This window comes from Silene latifolia, chromosome 10 (assembly GCF_048544455.1).
Source record: "Silene latifolia isolate original U9 population chromosome 10, ASM4854445v1, whole genome shotgun sequence".
NCBI lineage: Eukaryota > Viridiplantae > Streptophyta > Magnoliopsida > Caryophyllales > Caryophyllaceae > Silene > Silene latifolia.
This window is the reverse complement of record NC_133535.1, coordinates 12,518,484-12,542,986: the sequence shown is the minus strand read 5'-3', so window position 1 is coordinate 12,542,986 and position 24,503 is coordinate 12,518,484. Positions and strand designations below refer to the sequence as shown.

General features: G+C 40.0%; 3 protein-coding genes across 6 annotated transcripts in view; 2 read left to right on the top strand and 1 right to left on the bottom strand.

Moving 5' to 3' along the window:
- Positions 1-248: 248 nt before the first annotated feature.
- On the top strand, positions 249-6,279 carry LOC141605159 (uncharacterized). 2 transcript variants are annotated; one of them, XM_074423829.1, is made up of 7 exons: positions 308-379; positions 2,316-2,451; positions 3,059-3,282; positions 3,409-3,521; positions 4,019-4,254; positions 4,761-5,537; positions 5,887-6,279. In XM_074423829.1, exons 4-7 carry the CDS (start codon positions 3,426-3,428, stop codon positions 5,927-5,929), a joined length of 1,152 nt encoding a protein of 383 aa, XP_074279930.1. In that variant the 5' UTR covers positions 308-379; positions 2,316-2,451; positions 3,059-3,282; positions 3,409-3,425; the 3' UTR covers positions 5,930-6,279. The 2 variants fall into 2 exon arrangements, with proteins under 2 accessions (XP_074279929.1, XP_074279930.1); XM_074423828.1 differs by lacking the exon at positions 3,059-3,282 and having other exon boundaries at positions 249-379.
- Positions 6,280-8,621: 2,342 nt separating this feature from the next.
- LOC141605158 (phosphoglycerate kinase 3, cytosolic-like) lies at positions 8,622-14,277 on the top strand. Of its 3 annotated transcripts, none has more exons than XM_074423826.1 (7): positions 8,622-8,850; positions 9,994-10,200; positions 11,763-11,840; positions 11,974-12,234; positions 12,761-13,078; positions 13,182-13,340; positions 13,933-14,277. In XM_074423826.1, exons 2-7 carry the CDS (start codon positions 10,006-10,008, stop codon positions 14,125-14,127), a joined length of 1,206 nt encoding a protein of 401 aa, XP_074279927.1. In that variant the 5' UTR covers positions 8,622-8,850; positions 9,994-10,005; the 3' UTR covers positions 14,128-14,277. The 3 variants fall into 3 exon arrangements, with proteins under 3 accessions (XP_074279927.1, XP_074279928.1, XP_074279926.1); XM_074423827.1 differs by having other exon boundaries at positions 8,643-8,850; positions 9,999-10,200; XM_074423825.1 differs by lacking the exon at positions 8,622-8,850 and adding an exon at positions 9,776-9,886.
- Positions 14,278-14,600: 323 nt separating this feature from the next.
- Positions 14,601-24,503, bottom strand: part of LOC141607112 (respiratory burst oxidase homolog protein F-like) — a 31,207-nt gene continuing 21,304 nt past the window's right edge. Inside the window, exons 4-13 of the mRNA XM_074426469.1 lie at positions 19,554-19,667; positions 18,883-19,314; positions 18,107-18,496; positions 17,920-18,015; positions 17,356-17,633; positions 17,113-17,272; positions 16,657-16,833; positions 16,442-16,570; positions 15,371-15,449; positions 14,601-15,094 (exon numbers count right to left, since the gene is read on the bottom strand). Of these exons, the coding sequence (XP_074282570.1) occupies positions 14,985-15,094; positions 15,371-15,449; positions 16,442-16,570; positions 16,657-16,833; positions 17,113-17,272; positions 17,356-17,633; positions 17,920-18,015; positions 18,107-18,496; positions 18,883-19,314; positions 19,554-19,667 (1,965 nt within the window). The 3' untranslated portion in view covers positions 14,601-14,984. The remainder of the gene's footprint in view (positions 15,095-15,370; positions 15,450-16,441; positions 16,571-16,656; positions 16,834-17,112; positions 17,273-17,355; positions 17,634-17,919; positions 18,016-18,106; positions 18,497-18,882; positions 19,315-19,553; positions 19,668-24,503) is intronic.

The following is a 24,503-nucleotide window of genomic DNA, read 5'->3' as shown; positions in this document are numbered from 1 at the left end:
ACCCGATAAGGCTGACCCAGACCCCAAAGTGACCCGAACTTGCTTGACCCGAATATGACCCGAAATCCGAATTGACAAAACCCGACGCGAACCTCGATTGACCCAATAATAATCTGACCCGACCTGAAAAGACCCGAGCCGATTCAAAATGACTTAATGTGACTCAAGCTGACCCGACCCAAACTGACCCAACCCAATTAACCCATTTGCCACCTCTATTTGCCCGGTGACCGTCTCTGTTATTTACGAACGTACAAATTTCAAACCCTAAGCTAATAAAGTCCCGAGTATTTCAATTCGTTTCCCCTCTTTCGCTAAAACCTAACTTGTTCATTACCTCCGATTCTCCGAAGAACTCACATCCGTACCTCTTCACGCGGTAATTTTCTCTCATTTCTTCCGTTAATTCGTATTGCTCGATTTCCAATTACTAGTACTTCACCTTCAATTCAATTTTTGTTTATCTAATAATCCGCTATTTTAATCTTTACTTTTTTATACAAAACCCTAATCTTGCTTAAGATTATGTTTTTAGGTTGAATTTTAGTGGATAAACCCTAATTTTAGTTTTTATGTTTTAATTTTAGCTTATGATTTTGTGTTGTGATATTCGGATCTGTGGAGATATCTAATTGATTCTTATGCTGGCTGATGAAACCCTAGCTTTTAATTTTACTTTTCGGGCGATTAGGATTTCTTTCCGAAACGGTACCCGATGAACATCCACGATTTGATGCTATTAGAGACTTGGGGTGTGTTTGGATTGAGTGATTTGGAGGGAAAAGAAAAGGGGGGAAGTAGGGGATTTAAAATCCCTTGTTTGGATAGGAAATGAGGGTCGAGGGAAATGGAGGGGGAGAGATTTGAAAGGATCCAATCTCCCTCCTCCAAGCCTAATTAAAATCTCTCCACAATAGGCAAGAATCTCTCCACAATAGGCAAGATTTGGAGGGAAATTGTATCCAAACACCCACACCCCATTCCCCCTACTTCCCTTCTCTCCCTTTCCCTTCCCTCCTTCCCCCTCCCCTCCCTTTCTCACCACTTTTGCTATCCAAACACAAGATGTTTGGCATGTAGGACATTTTTGGAGTCCTGGTAGGCATCTTTTGTTTCTATCGCGATGCGCCTAACTTGTACAAGGAATTGATTTGTGATTAGGATGTTTGGCATGTAGGATATTTGTAATTCGTTACATCCTTTATTTATGTTGGCGGTCGGTTTTTAGTTACTCTGTATTATATTATCCTGAGATGTAATAAGTTCCCTAGGAGGGCGAATGGGAGATGCAAGCTTTGTGTAGGTAAGATTTGATCTTATCGCTGTGAGGTGCATAGGAGAGTGATTTAGGTGTTAACTAAATGGAGGTGTGACTGGTTTCTATCTCAGATGGCATAAAAATGAGAGGGCTGTGATAAGCTTTTTGACCATATATCACGGAACACTATTAAAAAGGTATAGATAAGAGTTGTAAATATTTTCTTCAATCTTATTTGAGCTTCTTTAGCAAGCAAATTTGCTACACAAGTTACGTCATTGCATATTTTGGGAAGAACTGAACGTTACGTGACTCTGTATACCTTTCAAATATTAACTTGAAGTAACCATGTGAGAGTTACCAAATAATTGAACCCTCAAATCTGAACTAACCACACTAACGACCAGATCTTTCCTAATAAACGTATCAAAACCAAACTTGTCAATTGCAAATGTGAGTTATCATTATGGATCAAATTGTTGGTTACACAGACTAGGTTGATATAACTTTGAGTTCCTTGTTCTAGTAAACTGGATGGCATCTTTGCTCATTATTTTCAGAATGTGGCGAACAACCAAAATCGATAGTATGAGATGTCGAGGTGTGATTTTTTTATACAAGCATTATTTGGCATCAATGATGATCCATCATTGAAATTTGGCACCAAAATGGACATTACAGTAATATTGTTTGGCCCTAGTCCATCTGAAGACTATTTTTTTACTGCAGGAATATGGAATTAGCTTATATTGCTCTATTTATCTCATCTAGTGTACCTTGTATTCTTACTTTTTTCTAGGACTGTTTCTCGTGGACTGTTCACTTGATTGCTTGAACCTAGTAATTAATCCTTTATATCTCGATCTTATGTTTGTTTGTATGCTGTTGGGGACTAATAACTCGTATGCATTTTTTTTAAAAATTGTTTTGCTATGAATTTTTTACACTGACTTTGCTAGTTAATGTAGCTTCCTGAATATATAACTTCAGCTGTGAATGAATGCCATTAATTGTTTTGCAATTAATGTTTTACCCTCTTTTTATTTTGTTTTTCCAGAGGCATTAAGAACATAGTTTGACGTTCAAGATGAGGGCCATCTTCTGTGGCAACTTGGAATTTGACGCACGGCAATCTGAGCTTGAGCGGCTTTTCAAAAAATATGGGACGGTTGATAGGGTTGATATGAAATCTGGTTAGTATCATGTTACCTCATTTTCTATTGATGGTCTAGTTGATATTTTCTCCTGTATTGAAAAAATTGATTATGGAGGGAAGTGCAGATGTGGCTATCTAAAACTTTGTTGCTCAGCGTGAAAATGTTCATATGCAGCTATTCGTTTCTTCCAGACTGCTCGAATTCCTTGCCACGAATAATGGATTATATTAGTGTTCAACTTTGCTTTTTGGCCAGTAATATTTGTTGATGAAAGAATGCACCAAATGATTGGCTAAACTCTTCAATGAGTTACGAGTTTGATGTCCCTCTTGATTTATGTTGGTATCTTGAGAAAACAAGCTACTATGAAAAGGATTATGTGACATTTCTGTTTGTTCAGCATCATAATTCAATTGTTATCACCCCTAGTTTTGCGTGTATGCTGCTTTTGGTGGACTAAATGGTTCTTGACGAAGTCCTACATATAGGACTATAGGAATAATCATATCGCTGAATGCTTCAGCGCATTTTTTGAGAAGTTGTTATTTTGGACAGGTGATCTATATGTTATTTCCCATAGAGACAGGAATCTTTTCAACGTGTAGATTGTAGAATCCTGCACTCAATAATTTTTTTGGCGCAGGAATTCTTGGATTACCCATGTCTTTCTTGGATGGGATCCTCTGGATTTCCCATTTTTGCTCAGACACCCTCGTATGTTTTACATGAAGAGCCAACCTATTGGCAGGGCACCATCATATTTCTCTGAGACATCCACCCCTTTTTCATTTCATGCCTTTTGCTCAATCTTCAATTTTCCGACATGTTTCAACAATAAAATCTTGATGCCTTCACATTGAGTAGCAGGTGTTGTGTAAACTTCCTAGTCTTTCTATATTTCAAAGAAGTAAACTGTTGTGCAACTTTAGTTTATAATTCTGTTTACAAACCAACATTATCCTGCTTGATTTATTGTGTATCTTCATTTTGTAGGATTTGCATTTGTCTACATGGAAGATGAAAGGGATGCTGAGGAAGCTGTCAGAAAACTTGACCGGGTGGAGTTTGGAAGGAAGGGGCGTCGCCTGCGAGTGGAGTGGACTAAGGTAACTACAACTCTACGAGTGGTAGGGTAGAACACTTTTTGTCCATCAAGTAGTGCACATGATCGCCAGTTATCACTTTACGTGGTTGAATTTTAGTTGGCAACTATGGTTGCGTAGCGCTTACTACCAATATGACAAATATTATAATTAGCTTTTTACTGGAAAAGGCAGTCTCTGGTCTGTCATTATCTCTATACTTACAAGTATGCAACAAGTCAACAACACTACCCTAGTCCTAGTGCTCCAATGACTCCTTCTTAGGAAGGTAACAGGAGGGGTCAGACAACCCATAGTCGAAATTTTTAAAAAATAGCATCATTCTACTGATACTTCTCAATACTAGAAGCGCGGAAAAAGTAAGATATTTCTTTGTTTCATTATATTTGAAGAATAGTAAGTCTTTGGCTCTCTTGGGAATGGAAAACAACCTCCGCACTACGCTTGTCTATTTGTCTTTATGTATTTTGGGGTAGTCACATGCTTATTTCAAATTGCAGCAAGAACGTGATAATCGCAGACCTGGTGGCGGCAAGAAGCCTGCTGCTAATGAAAGGCCTTCCAGAACCCTGTTTGTCATCAATTTTGATCCAATCGATACTAAATCAAAGGATTTAGAAAGGCACTTTGAGCCATATGGGAGAATAGCCAACATAAGGATTAGAAAGAATTTTGCGTTCATACAGTTTGAAACCCAGGAGGAAGCTACCAAGGCATTAGAAGCAACAAATATGAGGTTCGTCAAAGTTTTTTGAAACTTCTATCCTCTTACATGTATAGTACAAAACAATGCATTTAGCTGGTCATTGGCATTTTATAGTACTGCTTAATGGTGCCATAACTTTAAGATAACTGCTGTTCATCCATTGTAGGACGTTAGGAACACGATACATAAACTTTAAATCTGAAGGCGTCTTGTTTCACAATTGTACATATTTAAACTTGTTACTTTTTTCAAACACATTACCAGTAAAGATGAATTTGAACTACAGTGATTCTTTTTGAATGAAACGCAGAATACGGAATTCTTGATGCTGTATAATTATCTGATCATTGAGTTGTCTATTTATTGAATTTCATGTAAGACAACTGGAATTATTTTAGGCCTGTTGAAATGAATATATGTTTAATTGTTAGGTATTTGTCAATTTGTCATTATGTACATGGTCACCGTTGCGTAAATGTGTGAAGATCACTTTGGTTCAGTGCACAATAATCTAATGGCTTTTAATGTGATTACAGCGAGCTTCTGGATAGGGTTATAACTGTGGAATATGCAATTCGTGATGATGATGTAACCACCAATGGTCAAAGTCTTGATAGAAGGGGTAGGGATAGGGAATTGTCCCCTGAAAGAGGAGGTTTTAACCGTAGGAGATCCCCAAGTCCATATCGTAAGGAGAGGGGGAGCCCCGACTACGGCCGCGGTAGAGACAGAGGCAGCCCTGACTATGGACGTGGCAGGACCAGAGACAGCCCTGACAATGGGCGTGGCAGGGTCAGAGGCAGCCCTGACCGTGGACCTGGTAGAGACAGACGCAGCCCTGATCACAGGCCTAGCAGGGACAGAGGCAGCCCTGACCGTGGACATGGCAGGGACAGACGCAGCCCTGACCACAGGCCTAGCAGGGACAGAGGCAGCCCTGTTGGTCGAGGCAGGGATAGAGGCAGCCCTGATCGTGGGAGGGATAGAGGCAGCCCTAATGGTCGTGCTAGGGACAGAGGCAGCCCTGATGGTCGTGGCAGGGACAGAGGCAGCCCAGTTGGTCGTGGCAGGGACAGAGGCAGTCCAGTTGGTCGTGGCAGGGACAGAGGCAGTCCAGTTGGCCGTGGTAGGGACAGGGGAAGCCCTGATGGTCGTGGCAGGGGAAGCCCCGATGTTCGGGGCAGGGACAGAGGCAGCCCAGATGGTCCTCGCAGAGAGAGCCCGGAATATGAGCGTGGAATCTCCAAAGCAGATGCTAGGGAGAGCCCTGATAATGTTAGGGATGAAAGCCCTACTAATGGGAGATACCACAGGTTTGTCTTCATATCCAACTTTTTATTCGGACTTGACAAATTGTTGTGTACGATATCTCGTAGCAGTAGACCAGCCTATCAATTATAGACCCATAAAAGATCCTCATACTAGTGGTTTTATTATAACCCAATATTTTATGATGACAACATATTTAAGTGTAGGTTTTGACTCAAATATCCGTGTCATAAGTATTCATAATAGTAAAATGTGAGGTTATCAAAATAAAAGTAAATGTGAAACCATCAATATGAAGTTTTATTTTTGAGTTCTAAATTTTGCATGTATATTTTTTTTAGACAAATTTTTGAGTTCTAAATTTTGCATGTATATGTTTCCTCCTAAATGCAGTCGCTCTCCTACACCTCCAGCCCGAGAGAGGTCAAGGTCGTAAGCATAGAAGATGATGGAGATTCTTATTGCAGTTCATCGGTAGAGAGTTGCTTAAAGGGATGTGTGATAGTCTCGTGCATGGTATGGACTACTTTGGGAATTGAACAATCGTAGTGTTATCTTGATGTATTTGATTTCTGGCTTGTAGTTTGTTGCTGGCTTTAGCTTGCCAGTTATTAGTATTGTGTTGGGTTATCATTGCATCTCAGGTTTCATATCCAGATTCCAAGTAAAACCGTGGTAAAATTTCGTAGCTCAAACAAGTATTCAGCAATCTGTTGTATGTTTATTTAAGTGCATTGTATTGCATGTACCATTATTTTCGTTTAAAGTGAAATGTTGTGTGTACCATTATTTTCGTTTTAAAGTTGTAGACCTGCTATTATATGATTCTGGAATTGGCGCGTAATTAAACAAAATGAAGTGCTATATATTTTCTGGCTGTGACAACAGTAGCTGTGTATCGCATACACGTCTGAGAAATAAAAACTGTGCATACATCGCGGTGAATTTTGGTGGGTAAAGTGAAGGCTTGCAGTAGCGAGCTTTATTTACGGCTGTTTGTCCAGGGGTACAGACGTACCGTAATTCTTTAAAGGTGCAAAACTCTCCTGTCAGAATTCCTTGGATGTAATTAGAGAAGTGGGTTGATCTGATTACGCAAATGTTAACTGAGTAAATTACGGGTTATCTGAAAGTTAATTAGAGAAGGGATCCGAAGGACAATGCGGATTGAATTCTGATATTCATGTTGTACAAATTGCTATCGAACCGTCTCCTGCGTTATTATCCCACAAATCAAACTAAATACGGTGTAGTTTGCTTACAATAAAGATGAGATGGTTACCGGGTTACTGGGGCAAATAAATCGTAAGGGGTGATTACAACTATGGATGGGTTGGATATGGACCAAGTATAATGTGAATTATTGGCTTATAGACAAATCGACTTAGTACCATCTTAATTTAAGACCATCCGAAACAATAATAATATCCTTTCTATAAATTGAACTGGCTAATCTCTTATAAAACTAGTATAGCACAATGCATGTGCGGACGGGTGAGCAAAAATATACGAAACGGTTTTAATATACGGATACGATACGGTATACGGTTTCAATTAAACGAATTTCCGTATATACGATACGGATTTCCGTATACACGATACGGTTTTCAAAAAACCGTATCGTATCCGGGTCGGGCAAAAACAAAACCGGGTATACGGTTTCTGATACGGTTTTTGAAAATAAATAAAAAAAACCAAAAATATCTTACAAAAACTAAATAATTTAACTAAAGTCACTTTAACTTGTCCAATTTCTTTTTCCCTAATGCATTTGTATAATGAAAATTGAAATTTTGATTATTTTTATATGTAACCTATTATTAAATTTAAGTTAGGGTGTACCAGTTTTATCGCGTATGCAATAAATTGAACAACAAACAAGTGAAATCCGTATCCGGGTATACGAAAACCGGATATACGGAAAAACCGGGTATACGAAAACCGGGTATACGGTTAAACCGGGTCGGATCCGTATCGACAAAATTGCGAATTTAAAAACCGTATACCCGATACGGTTTTGAAAACCGTATCGGGTATACGGTTTTGCTCAGCCCTATGTGCGGTAGTATATACAGAGGTTTTACTTTTTAATATATAATATATTTATTACTGTATATATTTTGAATTGATTCGTCCTTAGAGCATCCACAATGGTAAGCAACAACACAACTAGCTTAACTTTCCGCATCACCTTTTTGAGCTAGAACACTTTTAAGCTACAAACTCCTCCAATGGTTAAGCTATAAGAGTTGTTGCTTAAATGAACTCACATACATTTATTTAATTGGCATATATCACTTTGTGGGTCCATTTGAGCTACTAGCTCCATGGAGCTAGTTGCTCAAACTAAACTAGTTCATGTGGAGCTCTCCAATGGTTGAGCAACTAGCTTGAAACTTTAAGAATTTGCAAGCAAGTCATTTTACTCAACCATTGGAGATGTTCTTAATTTATCATACATCCTATTGCATTCAATATGAGCAAAAATATTGAATTGTGAGATAATCAGGAGAATTTAGTAAAGTTTTAAAATGTGGAGGAGCGTTACCAACCTTCTTTTCCAATCTTCTCCTCAACCTTCACGCTTTCACAACCGATTAAATTAATATATATCGGATGGGTCACAAGAAAAGTATAAAAAGCAAACGATATTTTAATCAGTTGTGAGAGAAGATTGGAAAGAGAAGATAGATATTATTTCTTTAAAATGTGTATTTTAATGAATTTTTTTTTACCACAAAATTAATGATTTTAATAAAAAAATCTTTTTTTACGATAAAGATTGAAAGTAGAAGGTAGATATTATTTCTCTAAAATGTGTGTTTTAATAAAAAAATCTTTTTTTTACCATAAACTAGTGATTTTAATTTTTAAATTTCTCAAACAATTTTGAATGATTTTTTTTTGTGACGAAGTTTATAATATCAGTTTATAGTTTTTTTTTATACGAAATATATGTCAAGTCATTCCGTTCTTTGATACGTAGTCATTATAAAAGATTTGAAAATTTACAGTTTATAAAATTATACCAAATTTATCTTATTTTAATTAAAATTTTTTAATAAAAATATTATAATTTAATTTAAAATATTACATTAACATGAAATGATAATAACTTGATGAATAAGTCTTTTTATTTCCTTATTTTAATTGGATGCATTTTGGACGAAATTTTTTGGAGAATATTTGTATTTATTCTCTTACGGAGTTTATATATAGGAGATCGGTTGTTAATTATTTACCAAAACCTGCATCAATTTTTCTATCGCTATACCCAACGCACCTATAAACCGTAATACCGCCCGGAGACACCACGTGTTCTGTCTTCTCGTCGGTTTTCAGTTCCGATCTCCGAAGGTAAGGGTTTGTTTTTGTTCATCCCCAAACCCTAAATCTTTAATTTCCTACTTACTTAGGTCTTGATTAGCCACTAATATCTGGTTTTTATGTTTTAAGATTCATTTGCAAATTTGTTGATTAATTATATTAGATGATATTCATTTGGTATTCTTGATAGTTAAATGATTGTGACGGACCTCTTATACTCCCTCCGTCACAATCATTTTACAATCATTTAGACTATAATAGGTCCGTCACAATCATTTAGACTATAAAAGTAAACAAATGATTGGGACGGAGGGAGTACTTAATAATTCCGGGCCACAGTTTTCTGATTCAATTCTGTTATGTTTGAACTTTAGACTATAGCATTATAAGAAGTTACCAGTATAACTTATGGCAAGCTTCAAGGGCATCTTTACCTTTGCTTGCACCCTTTAGCTCTGGTTAATACTAGGTTTGGCTTGCACCCTTTAGCTCTGGTTAATACTTAATAGGTGTGAGCAAGCAGGGGTGTGCCCGTGCCCTCGCAGTTTGGGATTGTTTTTAATACACTTTGTGGATCTTGGTTCAACCATAGAAAAACATGCTGTTAGCTGTGTTTTGGTTTTTTGGTTGTAGGAGAACCATCACAGCTTCCGCGAAATTTTCATTTCATAGAGCAAATGTAAAAGCTGTGATTGTGTCCACAAGAGTCCTGAATCTATGAGATTGGTCCAATTTGTTATTTAAAGGGCTACTTGTATAAGTGTATTACCCTCTTCAATCTTATCTATATAATGTCGACTTGTCCGTCATTAAGTGTTGACCATGGGGTTGAGAGAGATTTGTTTTTTGCACAAGTTTTTGATTATGATGTTATTAGGCGCTTTCAAGATATGAATTAGATTTGCCTTGTATATTTTCTTTGTAATTATATTACTCTATGTAATGGCGACATTGGAATTTTTATTTGTAAATGTTGTTCGTATTTTTTTTTTCTCTTAAAGTGCCTACTCCTTCTCCAAATCCCGCATCCGCCCCTGCCTCATATCACTCCGTCTTACCAAGACCTGTGAGATCCAATCTCCGATTCTACATAATCATCTTTTTTTTTTTCTTTTATGTAAAAATATTTTTGATTTGTAATTTATGATTTATGATAATTTGTTTGTGGTGTAGAACAGAAGGAAAATGGCAACAAAGAGAAGCGTATCAACCCTAAAAGAAGCAGAATTGAAAGGGAAAAGAGTATTTGTAAGGGTTGATCTGAACGTACCTTTAGATGATAACTGTAATATCACAGATGACACTAGGATCCGCGCTGCTATTCCTACCATCAAGTATTTGATGTCTAATGGCTCTAAGGTCATCCTTTCCAGTCATCTGGTAATTTCTAAGTCTTTACTGGCTATTATATTATATTGCGATGCTGATTATGTTTTTTCGTCTTTTTTTTTTTTAAATGTTAATTAGGTGCTACTATTACTAATCTTTCTGATGCAGTATTAACCTAATCTAATTTTCCGGAAATAGAGTTCCTCCTTGATTTTTTTTTTTTTTTTTTTAATCTTTATTAGGTGCTACCAGTATTTTTGGGCTTCTAGATTAGTCGCCTACTATGTTTCCCTTCTTTGTAGGGGTTTGAATTAGTTACTTTATGATTGCGCTTTAGTAAGTTGTGTTTTCTTGGTGTTTCCTTAGAAACAAGTCTTCTTTCTTGGGGGAAGGTGGAGTCCCTTGGTTTGCTTGCCGGATAACTTATTGTGTGTTTTAAAAATTAAACTTAACACACTTGCTTTAAACGCCTGGGATCAATGGTTTCAGACTTTCGACTACATCCTTTTAATTCTATGTTTCATAAACCAATGTTGGGATTACATCACCATGGATAATAATCCTTCCGTTCCAATCATTTATTTGTTCTTTTTTTTGTGACAAGTTTTTTAATCAAAGGCAAACACATGGTTAGGACTCCGGGAGTATTTGTTTGTTTAGAAATTACTCCCTCCAGTCATTTGTTTCCTATTCTATTTTGTGGTGTCTTAGTCAATTGTTTAGCTTTCTATTTTAGGAATGCCTTTGATGGGCCAATTTGATACTCCACACTCAATTTGGTCCACTTGTCGTCTAATAATTGCCCCCCTCCTCTTTCCTTGATTTTTGTTCCAAAACCATAGGTAAAATTGGCCCCCTCTTCTTTCCTTGGTTTTTGTTCCAGAACCATAGGTAAACAAATGACTGCGACATGGGAGTATTTAGGAGTGTGAATTTCAACTCTTAAGCTAGGTAGCACCAAAACGGACACGGACACGGACACGGACACGACACGGACACGTGATACGGCATCCCATGAAATTTAGGACACGGGACACGCTATTTAAATTTAATTAAAAAACATATTTTATGGTTATAAATAACGTATGATTTTATTTTTGTAATGTATTTGATTCTAAATTTAATGTATTTGATACTAAATTTAGGTAACTTAAGGTAAAATTCGACTTTAACTATACTTATTCTCATTTCTCACCCAACCCAATCTTCTAATCAATCTCTTTTGACGATTTATTCCTCGTCTAAACTATAACATTTTTAGGCGTGTGTCCGACGAGTGTCGGGTGTCCGAGTGTCCGACACGGTGTCCGACACGGGACGGCTAGTTAGGAGGAGTGTCCGTGCTACCTAGCTCTTAAGTGTTAAAACTTAGCCTGTAGGTTCTTAAATTCTCAAAATGCTAATGGTAATGCTCACCTCTCATTTTGATGTCAACTCATTAATGTGGAGATGATCAGTTTCATGATAATGGGGTTTCGTAAGGGCATTTAAGTTGTGTGGAGTCTGTGCCATAGTGTGGACTGGGGAGTACGGTTTGTAATTCTTGTATATCTAATTTTATCGAACTGATTTTATAATTTATAGTGCTTACCGTTGTTGTTTGTGTTATCTAGGGACGCCCAAAAGGTGTCACACCTAAGTACAGCTTGAAGCCCCTTATTCCGAGGCTCTCTGAGCTTCTTGGAGTTGAAGTATGTTTTCCAGACGCCTAATTCCTCATCTGCATTTTGGTTCATTTTTGTTTCCTATGATTTTAATTAAGCAGAAGCACGGACAATATTTAATCTGATTATTTGTCTGACGATCTTTCTTTCTGCTCCACAGGTTAAAATGGCAAATGATTGCATTGGTGAGGAAGTCGAGAAATTGGTTGCAACTTTACCTGAAGGAGGTGTTCTGCTCCTGGAGAATGTAAGATTCTACAAGGAGGAAGAAAAGAATGATCCTGAATTTGCCAAGAAACTGGCAGCTCTAGCAGACATCTACGTGAATGATGCATTTGGCACAGCCCACAGAGCCCATGCTTCCACAGAGGGTGTTACCAAGTATTTGAAGCCTTCGGTAGCTGGATACTTGATGCAGAAGGTATGTGCATGGTGTATATCATTTCCTCATCTATGCACCCAATAAGTGTTGCTGAGTTCTGATTGTTTGGGACTCAATTATTAGACATGTGTGTATCCATTCGTTTAGATTTTGCTGTATATTTAACAAATGCTCATGTCTTTCGCTTGTAATGTAATGTAAAAGTATCATACCCATGTTCAAGTGTGAGAGGCGGTCACGAATATACAAGGTAATTCGAAGAGCGTTGGAGTAACATGAGCTATAGTTATGCTGTGTGCTCTTATGTCTAACATCCTTGTACACTCATATGTTTATCAAATGAAGTCATTATTATAACAAGTCGGGAAGCTAGCCACACCAACGCCCAAGCTTTATCTAAGCATTTGAATTGCTTGGTGCTTATCCAGGTCTTCACATTTTTCATTTGAACTGTCGTGTGTCTGCTGTCATTTATTTTTGGCTGCGTAGGAAAAAGGTCTCACTCCTACTAGATTGCAGCAAATGAATATATTGATGATCCCTTCAATGTTTACTGCTTTTTCAGGAACTTGACTACCTCGTCGGAGCTGTTTCAAACCCTAAGAAGCCATTTGCTGCTATCGTTGGTGGCTCTAAAGTCTCAAGCAAGATTGGTGTCATTGAGTCTTTGTTAGCTAAGGTTGACGTGCTTTTGCTTGGAGGTGGCATGATATATACATTTTACAAAGCTCAAGGGTACTCTGTCGGATCTTCTCTTGTTGAGGAAGACAAGCTTGAACTTGCAAATTCCCTCATGGAGAAGGCAAAAGCCAATGGAGTATCTCTGCTCCTCCCTACTGACATTGTCATTGCCAATAAGTTTGCTGCTGATGCTGACAGTAAGGTATGCAAATTTCTTAAAAACTTCTTTGTTAAGTGGATAAAATTATAAAAAAAATTATGTAATTTATCTTAATGTGCCCTCACGGTGACACTTGGCTTTATAGATTGTGCCAGCTTCTGCAATTCCTGATGGATGGATGGGTTTGGATATCGGACCAGATTCTATCAAGACTTTTAGCGAGGCTTTGGATAAAACCCAAACCATTATATGGAATGGGCCTATGGGGGTGTTCGAGTTTGAAAAATTTGCAGAAGGGACTGAGGTAAGAAGTTTTATTATGTAATGTACTTTTATGACTGTTGAGATTACTAGTGTGGCCTGTCTCTAAATGGAGTGAAGGTCTCCCTCCTTTGGCCGCCCGGTCACTGCTAATGGCTAGGATGTGTCTAATTTCGGAAACTAAGTGGTTAATTTTTTTGTTGGCGCTCCCTGGCCACATGTTTAGCGGAATGAGTTCAAATAAAACGTATTTGCTGCTATTATAGCTGCCGGAACGCTGCTAGTGGCTAGTAGGTGCCTAATTTAAGAAACGAAGTTGTTGAAAAAGAAGTTTTCTTCGGCCAAATGCGAAAATGTTGTTTGTTAAGATTGTAAACATAGGCCCATGCAGAATCGGGTTCACCAGATGCTAATTAATTATTTTAACCACTATATTAAAGAAAAAAAAACAGGCCGCCATTTGGATGGCAGCTCTAGCTCAAAACTGCTGCGCAAAATGATTACATCTTCACCAATGACTGAAAATTCTATTACACTCAGAACTCGCACATGAACAAGTATAATTTCTGAAGTTCCAGATGAGTATGAAAACCGTTTTGTATTTGATACCGTGCTTACCATTGTAAAATCTACAGGCTATAGCCAAGAAGTTGGCAGATTTAAGTGGAAAGGGAGTGACGACAATCATAGGGGGAGGGGACTCGGTGGCAGCAGTGGAGAAGGTCGGTCTTGCGGATAAGATGAGCCACATCTCTACAGGTGGTGGTGCTAGCTTAGAGCTTCTAGAGGGTAAACCCCTGCCTGGTGTTCTTGCACTTGATGATGCTTGATTTTTCCTTTCTGCTTGTTATGCTAACCTGCTTGCGGTTTATTTGACTGTTAGAGAGGCCCGTAACCATTAGAACAGGTCTGAAATAAGTGAGAACTCCTGTTTGTTCGGCGAGATTTTGAAACAATGTGTCAATAATTTTTGTGTTGCTTCTTCCGGTGTTTTTACATCAAAGATACTATATAATCATCCAGCTAGTCTTATCCCGTCACAAGCTTGTGACCTCTCATAAAAAGGGAGAGGGGGACAAGGTGGGGCACCCCCCATGTGCTTCCCACTCCCCTCTCAATGGGCATTTTGTGAGAGGAAACGGTATTCGTCACAAGCTTGTGACGGATATCGCCCGTCTTCAATGAGATTTTGTGATAATCATAAGCATATATACTCCATTCCCTTTTTTAGGGTGCTGTTTTTCGCAGTACGCAAAACTCCAACAACAAAATATCCTTGTATAAATTGAAGTGTCGTAATCTCTTAAAACAATCGGTTGTCAATTATTTCCCAAAACTCGCAACAATTTTTCTACTTAACATTGAAAGAATCGTGATACCCTAACACACTTATAATCCGTATTATCTACATTACATTGCTACCCGTCTACTAGTACACTTTCCGAATCCTCCAATTCAACTCATTCACACTTTCATACCTATTCAGAACTGTACAGTATATTTTACGTCACTAACTCGTTACCGTAAGTTTGTATCTCCTTCCCCCGCGACCATTTCCATATTCTTGCTTATGTACTTCATACTTTTGAAAAAGATTGAATAATGCATTCCGGATGATGAGAAATTGGCTTATTCAATGGCGATAAGGAGAATCGAGAAGTGTAAGGAATTAGCATAGGAGACTTTCTTAGAAATTCTCCTTGTGGAATTCAAATTGTGCCGCGCCTCGTTGGTTGTACTTATTGCAGAGGACTTTTAGTTCTTTCATGCAGGTTGATCCGCCACAGTAGAAAACGCCTGCTCCCAACAAAATATTTCAGAAAAAAAAAAACCATAATGTAGGAGTTATAAGGAGTGTAATATCGACAGTCGAGCCTGTGTCGGCCGAAATAATAGCAGAGTGACCGAGATCATCAGGTCCTGACGATTGATTACAAAACTGAGTCTCAAACCGAGTTTTAATACCATGGTTCATGATCAGAGACTTTGTTTCAAATTATGAAACTAGGTGTAGAGGTCCAAGTGTTCACCAAAACTAGAAAATGAAGAACAATGCAGCTTTTTCCAACTTACCTATTCTTGCATTTGCATGCTTGGAGCCGATTCTTGATAGAACCTTTTTCCAGTTTGGCTTAGCGAAATGCGTACGGACCTGTCAGAAAAATAGCAATTTATGGATTATACAACCAGTTGTACGGTATAGAATCCGAGCTTTGTAATATGAGCTTTTTGTTAAAGAATATGAGCTTTATTAGAAAGTATCCGAACTCATCCATTTACACATTAAAAATATAAACTTTGAATTAGCTCAGAAAAAAATACATATAAGCTCGTATTCTTATACCTTGGTTGTACAATGCTCTATATACAACTGATGGATGTATAATACTATTTGTGGAAAAATAGGAGTAGAAATAAATTAATACGGGAGAACTTTTACCGACAGACTTTTGAAGAACGAAAATAGTCAGTTTAATTTGTCGCCCTTAACTATAGTCCGGGTTATATCTTTGTAAAATTCATTGTCCAAAATTTTTAGGGATATTCTATATGGTACCCCTCAATTTTTCGACTTTCTACATGGTACCCCTACATTTTGTAAAACATACATGGTACCCCTAATTGTTGTCATTATCCCTAAGTGTACCCCTAAGCTTTATTTTCCATCAATCAAACTCAGTTTTAGGCGTTAGGTAATGACTTGGACGCGTAACCAAACTTGTCAATTATTATCACATGACAGAAGGACTTTATTGGGCTCAATATCCATCTCGATCCTAATATTTGTTGATATATATGGGCTAAAAAGTTTTTGACGGAAAATTTATTGATTCCTTGCCAAATTATCACGTCCAAAGATGGATATTGAGCCTAATAGAGTCTTTATGTCATGGGATGATAAATGCCAAGCTTGGTTACGCGTCCAAGTAATCATTTAACGCTTAAAACTGAGTTTAATTGACGAAAAATAAAGTTTAGGGATACACTTAGTGATAATGACAACAATTAGGGGTACCATGTAGGTTTTAATAAGTGTAGGGGTACCATGTAGAAAGTCGAAAAATTGAGGGGTACCATGTAGAATATCCCAAATTTTTATTATCAAATTGGTCTAACAACATGACGCTCAATAGGCAACTATACCTTGGTCCCGGAAACAATATCGACACCATTCTTGGCATGGTTGAGTGCTTGAAGCATTGTTATGAGAGCGGATCGTGCATCTCCTTCCTCATAAACACTTGTAAGGTAGTTATGCATCTCCACTACACCCTATTAGCAATGCAAAGGTCGGTCCATTAGAGTTTACACCACCACGAAGATAACTCGCAGCAAAAAAATTTAGTGTTTTATGTTACCCTCTTATCAAGCATAGCAACTTCATTCATGACGCCCTTGAACCAATCGAAAGAACCTTGTTCCTTAGTAACCCAATAGAAATAGGCATTTGTGGTATTCATGGTCTTCTTTTGTTTCGGAAAGTCCATGTTTAGTTCTGGTATAGTCCCTATAGTGTAGAGATCGCCATCCTTCTCCTGATCGAAGACATTAGAAAAATTGCGTGTTAAATTATATGTTTAGTGGCGGATTTAGGGGGTAGTAAGGTGCTCGCCCCTGCTGAAAAATGAAAACCTCGCAAGTTTTAGTTAAAATTTTTGATTTTTTTTTTTCGAATTTATTTTATAACATTACTTGTTCGCCCCCACTGGAATCTTCCCCCTAACCTCAAATCCTAACTCCGCCACTGAACATTACTAGAACAAAACTCGTAATCATGATTCATGAATGATAGATAATATAGGAAAAGTACTCACTTCCGCCTCGTCCTTTTTGATAATATTGTTTATCAGATCTTTGAGGATACTAATGAATGGAGTTGCCCCGATACCAAGACCAACAAGAAGAAGAACATTATATTCACGGTAATCTTGAGCTGGAGCACCATATGGCCCGTCTATCCGTAGCTTTGGCAACCTATGACGACGAATTTATTATCATGTTAAATACAACCAACCAATATCATAGCAAAAAAAGATAGAGCAAACTTGAAGAATGACCTTTTCTTTGTTGTTCCATCAGCTCTGCCACTCCGACCGAGTAGTGGTGCATCACAAACGTCTCTGAATACTCTGTGAAGTTCCTCCGTCCAATCACCAAGCTTGCGGACGTGGATGCTGAGATAGTCATCCCCAGGAGCGGAAGTAATTGAAAATGGGTGCCATTCAAAAGGAGAAACAGCCGGGCACTGAACAAACATGTACTGTCCACTCTTATAACGAAACCTAGAGGGCTTTGACATTTGTAGCATCAGGACATTTCCTGGATATATAGCCACCTAATTTGAAGCAAACAAATTATCAATCACTAACATTATCGATATCAGTTACTCCCTCTGTCCCGGTCATTTGTTGTCATTTTCCATATTGAACTGAGTTGTTGTCCTTTCTATTTTAAGAATGAATTTGATGAACAATTTGATCATTTATACTCAATTTGTTCCACTTGTCATTTAGTAATTGGCCACTTCTTCTTTCGTTGGTCTTTGTGCCAAAATCAAAGAAAAACAAATGACCGGGACGGAAGGAGTAAAACAGATTGAGACGATAAACAAGGAGGCTAACCTTCAAAAGACGGACTCTGTACAAGCTAGATCGTAAGAGTCTCATGGTCCTTTCCCCTGCATATAACAACACGGGAAAAGCGAGATACATCCATGTCTGCAACCATGAACAAAAAATGTCATACTCGTATAAAGTAAGTACCTAATAACCACAAATGAAATATCATCAACTGCGATAGAAATATTACCGTCTTATTGTACCATTCGTGGACGAGATAAACTTTTACGCCATGGATGAACAAACAAATGTAGACGATGACAAAAAGATGGTGGGAATACCAAAAGGCATTGAACCCTGTAAATCTATCCAATGGCTTAGGCAGCTTCACAATGCCACGTCTAAACTTACGAGTAGCTAAAGTGAAGGAAATTGCCATCAGCACAACCATAGTAATCCCTGTTACACCCTCCCAGCCGCGAATTAAGTCCCCATATGTAGGTTTATGACCATGAAGACTAAAGTCACTTAAGTAAAGCATAAAGTCAGTTTGTGATGATCTATCGAGCCTCACAAAGTCGCATGTAAGATGAAGCCCAGAATGGAGGACAATGCCAAGCACAATGGCCCCAGCAACTGTCTGCAAAACAACAATGGACTTAAGATAATCATTATATAGTGGATTAGGGGAAAAAGGGACACTCATTTGACCTTACGTGTATTTTATCCTGAGCTTTTAAAGCTTACAAGTTAAATTTTAATTGTTGATATCAAAACACAAAACTAACTGAAATTGTATGTATAATTTTTGAGCTATAGTGTAATAATTTTTTTTAGCTTAATGTTTAAGTGAATGAGTTCAAAAACTTTATATTAAAACTCGTAATCTCTTTAAAACAGAACTTAAAAACTTTATTATAAAACTCAGAAACTACACAATCAGTTATACTACAAGTCTACAACTGGTTGTATAATGTATAAACTGGTGGATTAGTGAGTGAGAGAGATAGTTGGTAATTGGTATACCTTATGGAAGTTGATATTGTCGTCGAAGGGCAAAGAGTAAGCGAGTCTGGTGGTCCTAAGCCAAGTAATGGTATTCCTACAAACAGGAAGTAATATTAAAGCCATGTTGAACTTCAGCGTCTCAGCTGCACCCTTAGCCGTAGTAAGGCAGTAACCCATAACAACAAAGGCTGGCTTGTGTTTGTATTCGATGAATTTCATTATAAAAAGCGCTATCATGATCAAAATCCATATGCTTAGAACCCACATCCTCTTCCAATTATCTTGCAGAAAATAGAACGCGTTCATCTTCACCCTTCGTATTAACTGTATAGGGCTCCGATTTCGTAGATCGGATAAAGTTCTGTTGAAGGCGTCCCTTGTGTACTTTATTTGCCTGCTGAAATCCCAGTATGTGTCCTTTTGCAACAAAAGTGTCTCCAATTGCCATAACTGCATGGTTTGTCAAGAATATTATTTAGTACTCCCCCGTCCCAGTGAATAGTTTACGTTTGCTTTATTTTGCAGAGGAAAATCAAGCAAACGCAAACTATTCACTTCGACAGAGGGAGTACAAGTTCATGTGTGTACTAATGTTGTCGTTGTCCAAGGTAATCTATTAAATTATTGGTAACATAGCCACGAAGAAAAGAAAGTTGTGACATCATAATATTGAAAAGAAAACCGAGTACCTCGATATATCCAAGCTTTTCCTGATCTAATTCCTCCATTATTAAAGCAGCATATTCCTCTGCTTGATCTCTTATTGTTGATAACTTGCAAGCTGAAGCACTTAGCATTATGATCTACACAACATTGCAGATATTATCCACATTAACTTAAATACTCTCAGATTCATGTTAAACAGTAGAAGCATTTCCTATTTACTAAAAGATTAAGTAAAATTATAATTTTCCATATACTTGATATACTACAAGCTAAGGGTTGTTAAAAGTGCGGGTCGGTCCGCCCCGCCCTACTGGTGACTTTGGGCCCGATCGGCCCCAGCTTGGCCCGACCAGCCCTTTATCCCGGACCGGTTCTGGGTCCTCCATGACAAGCCCGACCCGCCCTAGACCTGGCCCTCGGGTCACCTTTTACCCAGCCCGCCATATTCTGGCCTGACTAGGTGTGACGATCCGCACACTTCGAACCCTTAGGTTTATTTATGCTATGTAGTTTCATTTCCTCTTGTATATTTTTAGTAAATACTTTCCTAGTTTAGCATAGTTAGCATAGCTTTTCTTTCCATAAATAGGTATATCGTTATTCTACACTTTTAATGTTTCCTGCTACCAGGATGTAACTATCAAATTTCCCTCTTTAGGGAGTACTAGTCAATCAAAAATCTACTTCCTACCAAGTTGTCTTCTTATTGCTTGTTGTTGCTTTCTTATGAATGACTCTTGCCTTCACTTCACTAACAAGCCCGTGAGTGTCGATCGAGACTAGGATTCCGACACCCACAATCCGAGACCGATTACGAATGCACTAGTTCTTGACAAACACTAGTGCTTGACGCTCTCGCTTGCATTCTTGTCGAGTGTTTAGACAAGGGTGCGCGTCACGCCCCGACTCAAAGTTTCGGACCGTGACATTTGGTATCAGAGCCCGGTCTTCTTGACGGGCTGCTGTATACGATGGCATCAAAGGCGGTAGATCCGAGTGGGAACAAAAGTGACACTAAGGCCAGAATGGCGGCTTTAGAGAGATTGATGGACGAGAAAATTCAATCCTTGGAGGCTCTCATTGTGAGTTTGGAGAGTACTCACCAAGTAGTTGATTAGACGGTAAAGGGGCATGATGCCCGCTTCGAGGCCGTAGACGAGTCCATAAAGGGGCACGAGATCCGCCTTGTGGCCGTCGAAGAGGCGATTCCGAAAGAGTATAACTCGGATATGGGTTATCTCTATGAAAAAGTCGAGCAACTCGAGAACATGTGCAATACCTTGATGAAAATGGCCGCGGACGGGAGTTTTGGTGGAAATCCTAAGGTGAAGCCGCCTACACCCCTCAAGTATAGTGGGCGAGAGATTCGAAAGAAGTCGATAACTTCATCTTCGCCATGGAGCAATACTTCCGAGTGAGCGCGCTCGACGAAGGTCTAAAGATCAGCACCGCGAGTATGTACCAAACGGATGGCGCTAAACAATGGCGGCGCTCAAAACATGCCGAGATCGAGGCAGGGACCATTAGGCTAGAGTCATGGGACGATTTCAAGCGACTCTTCAAGGAGCAATTCTACTCGGAGAACACCGATTTCCTAGCTCGAAGGAAATTAAAGAACTTGAAACATACAGGCTCGATTCGTGACTATGTGAAAGCGTATTCGGCTTGTATGTTGGAGATAGCGGACATGACCGAGAAGGATCGGGTGTTTCAGTTTATTGATGGCTTGAAGGAGTGGGCGCAGCGAGAAATCATGCGACAGTGACCAGAGTCCCTCTCGGCTGCGATGACAGCGGATGAAAGGCTAGTTGACTATTACACGGAGAGCGAAACCTCCCAGAAGAAGGGATTCGCTGCAACGGGCGGAAGCAACCAAAGGTTTGGAGGGACGACTTCACAAGCAAGACCTACCTCTACGGGTAATAGCCGGTTCCGTCCCGGAGGTGATAATAGGAGATGGGGTCCGGCGAATTCTACTCCAACCTCTTCTAAGGGTAGTAATTCTGAAGCGTCGACTGCCAGGAAGCCGTTCGCGTGCTTCCTTTGTAAAGGACCGTACCGAATGTCCGAGTGCCCTCACCAGGGGGAGTTCAACACCCTCAAGAAGAATTTGTCTAAGATGTCGGTAAAACAGAATCCCGAGGGGACAGACTAGGATACAGAGGGGTGCGATGATGATGAGGCCAGTGAGCAAGGAAAAATGGCTCGAATGGGAGCAGTCCACATGATGTGCTCAATGGGCAAGGACGTTGAGCGCTACGAGACCAAGTCCACAAAACTGATGTACGTGGAGATAAGCGTCAATGGGAAGGCTACTCGAGCTATGATAGATACAGGGGCCTCCCATAATTTCGTCACGCCCGACGAAGCGAAGAGACTCGGAATGAAGTTGAACCGAGGAGGAGGAAGCATGAAAGCTGTCAATTCCAAGGCCTTGCCGATTCAGGGTGTGGCTAGAGAAGTGGTGATCAAGATGGGCGAATGGACGGGGAAGTTCGACTTCACCAGCGTCCCGATGGATGACTTCAAGATCGTCCCCGGCATGGATTTTCTGAAGCGAACCCCGACCTTTCTGGCGCCCCACAATAGGTCTTTAATAATGGTGGGATCAAAACCATGTCTTGTGAAAGCTGTTGAAGCTGACCGAAAGCAAAAGGGGCCACTCCTCTTGGCAATGCAGTTAAAGAGGGGACTTCAAAAGGGAGAGCCTACATACTTGTGTACCGTGTCCATGAAAGAAGACACCCTTGCTGAATGCGTGGAACCACAAGTAGAGAAGGTGCTAGAAGACAATAAGGACTTGATGCCTGATTGAACCTATGAGTCTGCCACCCCGACGTTCGGTAGACCATCAAATTGAATTACTCCCAGGCACAAGACCTCCTGCTCGAGGGCCATATCGGATGGCGCCTCCCGAACTAGCGGAACTACGAAGACAGCTAGCCGACCTGATTCGCTCGGGGTCGATACGACCTTCCAAAGGTCCCTATGGAGCCCATGTGCTCTTCTAGAAGAAACAGGACGGTAGTCTGAGATTGTTTATCGACTACCGGGCTCTGAACAAGCTGATGGTGAGAAACCGCTACCTCATCCCATTGGTAGCGGATTTGTTCGATCAATTACAAGGCGCTGTATACTTCACCAAGCTCGGCCTGAGATCTGGTTATCATCAAATTCGAATTGCCGAAGGAGATGATCCAAAGACTGCTTGTGTGACGAGGTATGGGTCTTTCGAATGGTTGGTCATGCCCTTTGGCTTGACGAACGCACCTTCAACGTTTTGCACGTTGATGAACCATGTTTTCCACGAGTACCTGGACAAATTCGTGGTGGTATATCTGGATGATATCGTTGTATATAGTCGCTCATTGGCTGAACACGTAAAACACTTGGAGTTGGTGTTCGCGAAGCTACGAGAGAACCACCTATTCGTGAAAAGAGAAAATTGTGAATTTGCCCAACCCGAAGTGAATTTCCTTGGTCACATAGTGGGAAAAGGCAAACTGAAGATGGATCCGAAGAAGATTGCCACTATTAAGGACTGGGGAACCCTAAGGATTGTGTCTGAGCTCCGCTCTTTCTTGGGGCTCACAAACTACTATCGAAGATTCATCCGAGCATACTCGAAAATCGCTGCCCCGCTCACAGACTTGCTGAAGAAGGATAATAAGTGGGAGTGGTCTGTCGACAAGAAGAGGGCCTTTGAGAAGCTCAAGGAAGCGGTGGTACAGGAGCCGGTCTTGGCGTTGCCGGATATCACGAAGCCTTTTGAAGTTGAGACGGATGCATCTGATTACGCCCTCGGGGGGGGGGGGGGTGTTACTCCAAGAGGGTCACCCAGTGGCTTTTGAGAGCAGAAAGTTTAATGGAGCCGAGACTCGTTATGCGGTACAAGAGAAGGAACTCCTAGCTATTGTTCATTGCTTGCGGGGATGGAGGCACTATCTCTTGGGATCGAAGTTCGTTGTCAAGACTGACAATACCGCAACATCTCACTTCTTGACTCAGCCCAAGCTGAACAGCCGACAAGCTAGATGGCAAGAATTGTTGGCAGAGTTCGATGTGGAATTCGCTTACAGAGTAGGAGCCGCGACCAGAGTCGCTATTGCCCTCAGCCGAAGATGTGATTTGGCCACATTGCACACGATTGCTCATTTGTCTACCACCACAGTGGCTACCGATATTCAGGCTAAGGTGAAAGAGCACCTCGACCAGGACCCGGTGGCAAGGAATCTGAAACAATTAGCCATCGAAGGGAAGACTCGCAAATTTTGGATGGAGGATGGCCTCTTGTTCATGAAGGGACATAAGATCTTTGTTCCAAAAGCGGCAGGGCTGCGAAAAAATTCTCTTGCAAGAGTGCCACGATACATTGTGGGCAGGTCATCCGGGGTGGCAGAGAACCTTATGCCTACTGAAGAGAAGCTACTACTGGCCACAGATGAAGGATGATGTGATGGAGTACAGAAAGACCTGTCTGATCTGCCAGCAAGACAAGGGAGATAAACAGAAGCCGGGAGGGCTACTAAATCCTTTACTGGTACCAACTCGTCCATGGGAAAGTATCTCGATGGACTTCATATCTGGGTTACCGAAGGTAGGGGATCTCAGTGTGATCCTTGTCGTTGTGGATCGCTTCTCGAAGTATGCCACATTCATTCCCCTTCCGAAGACGTGCAGTGCTGAAGAGACGGCCACGATGTTCTTCAAGAATGTTGTGAAATATTGGGAACTACCTCGAAGTATAGTCAGTGATCGCGACTCTCGCTTCAACAGACTATTTTGGAGAGAGTTGTTCCAGCTCCTGGGCTCTAAACTTCGGATGTCCTCAAGTTACCATCCTCAAACAGATGGCTAGACGGAAAGATTCAATAGCATGTTGGAAGAGTACTTGAGACATTTTGTGGGCGCAACCCAGATGGAGTAGGTGCGTGATGAGTCATAATTATATACATATTTATGCCTCCCCTTAA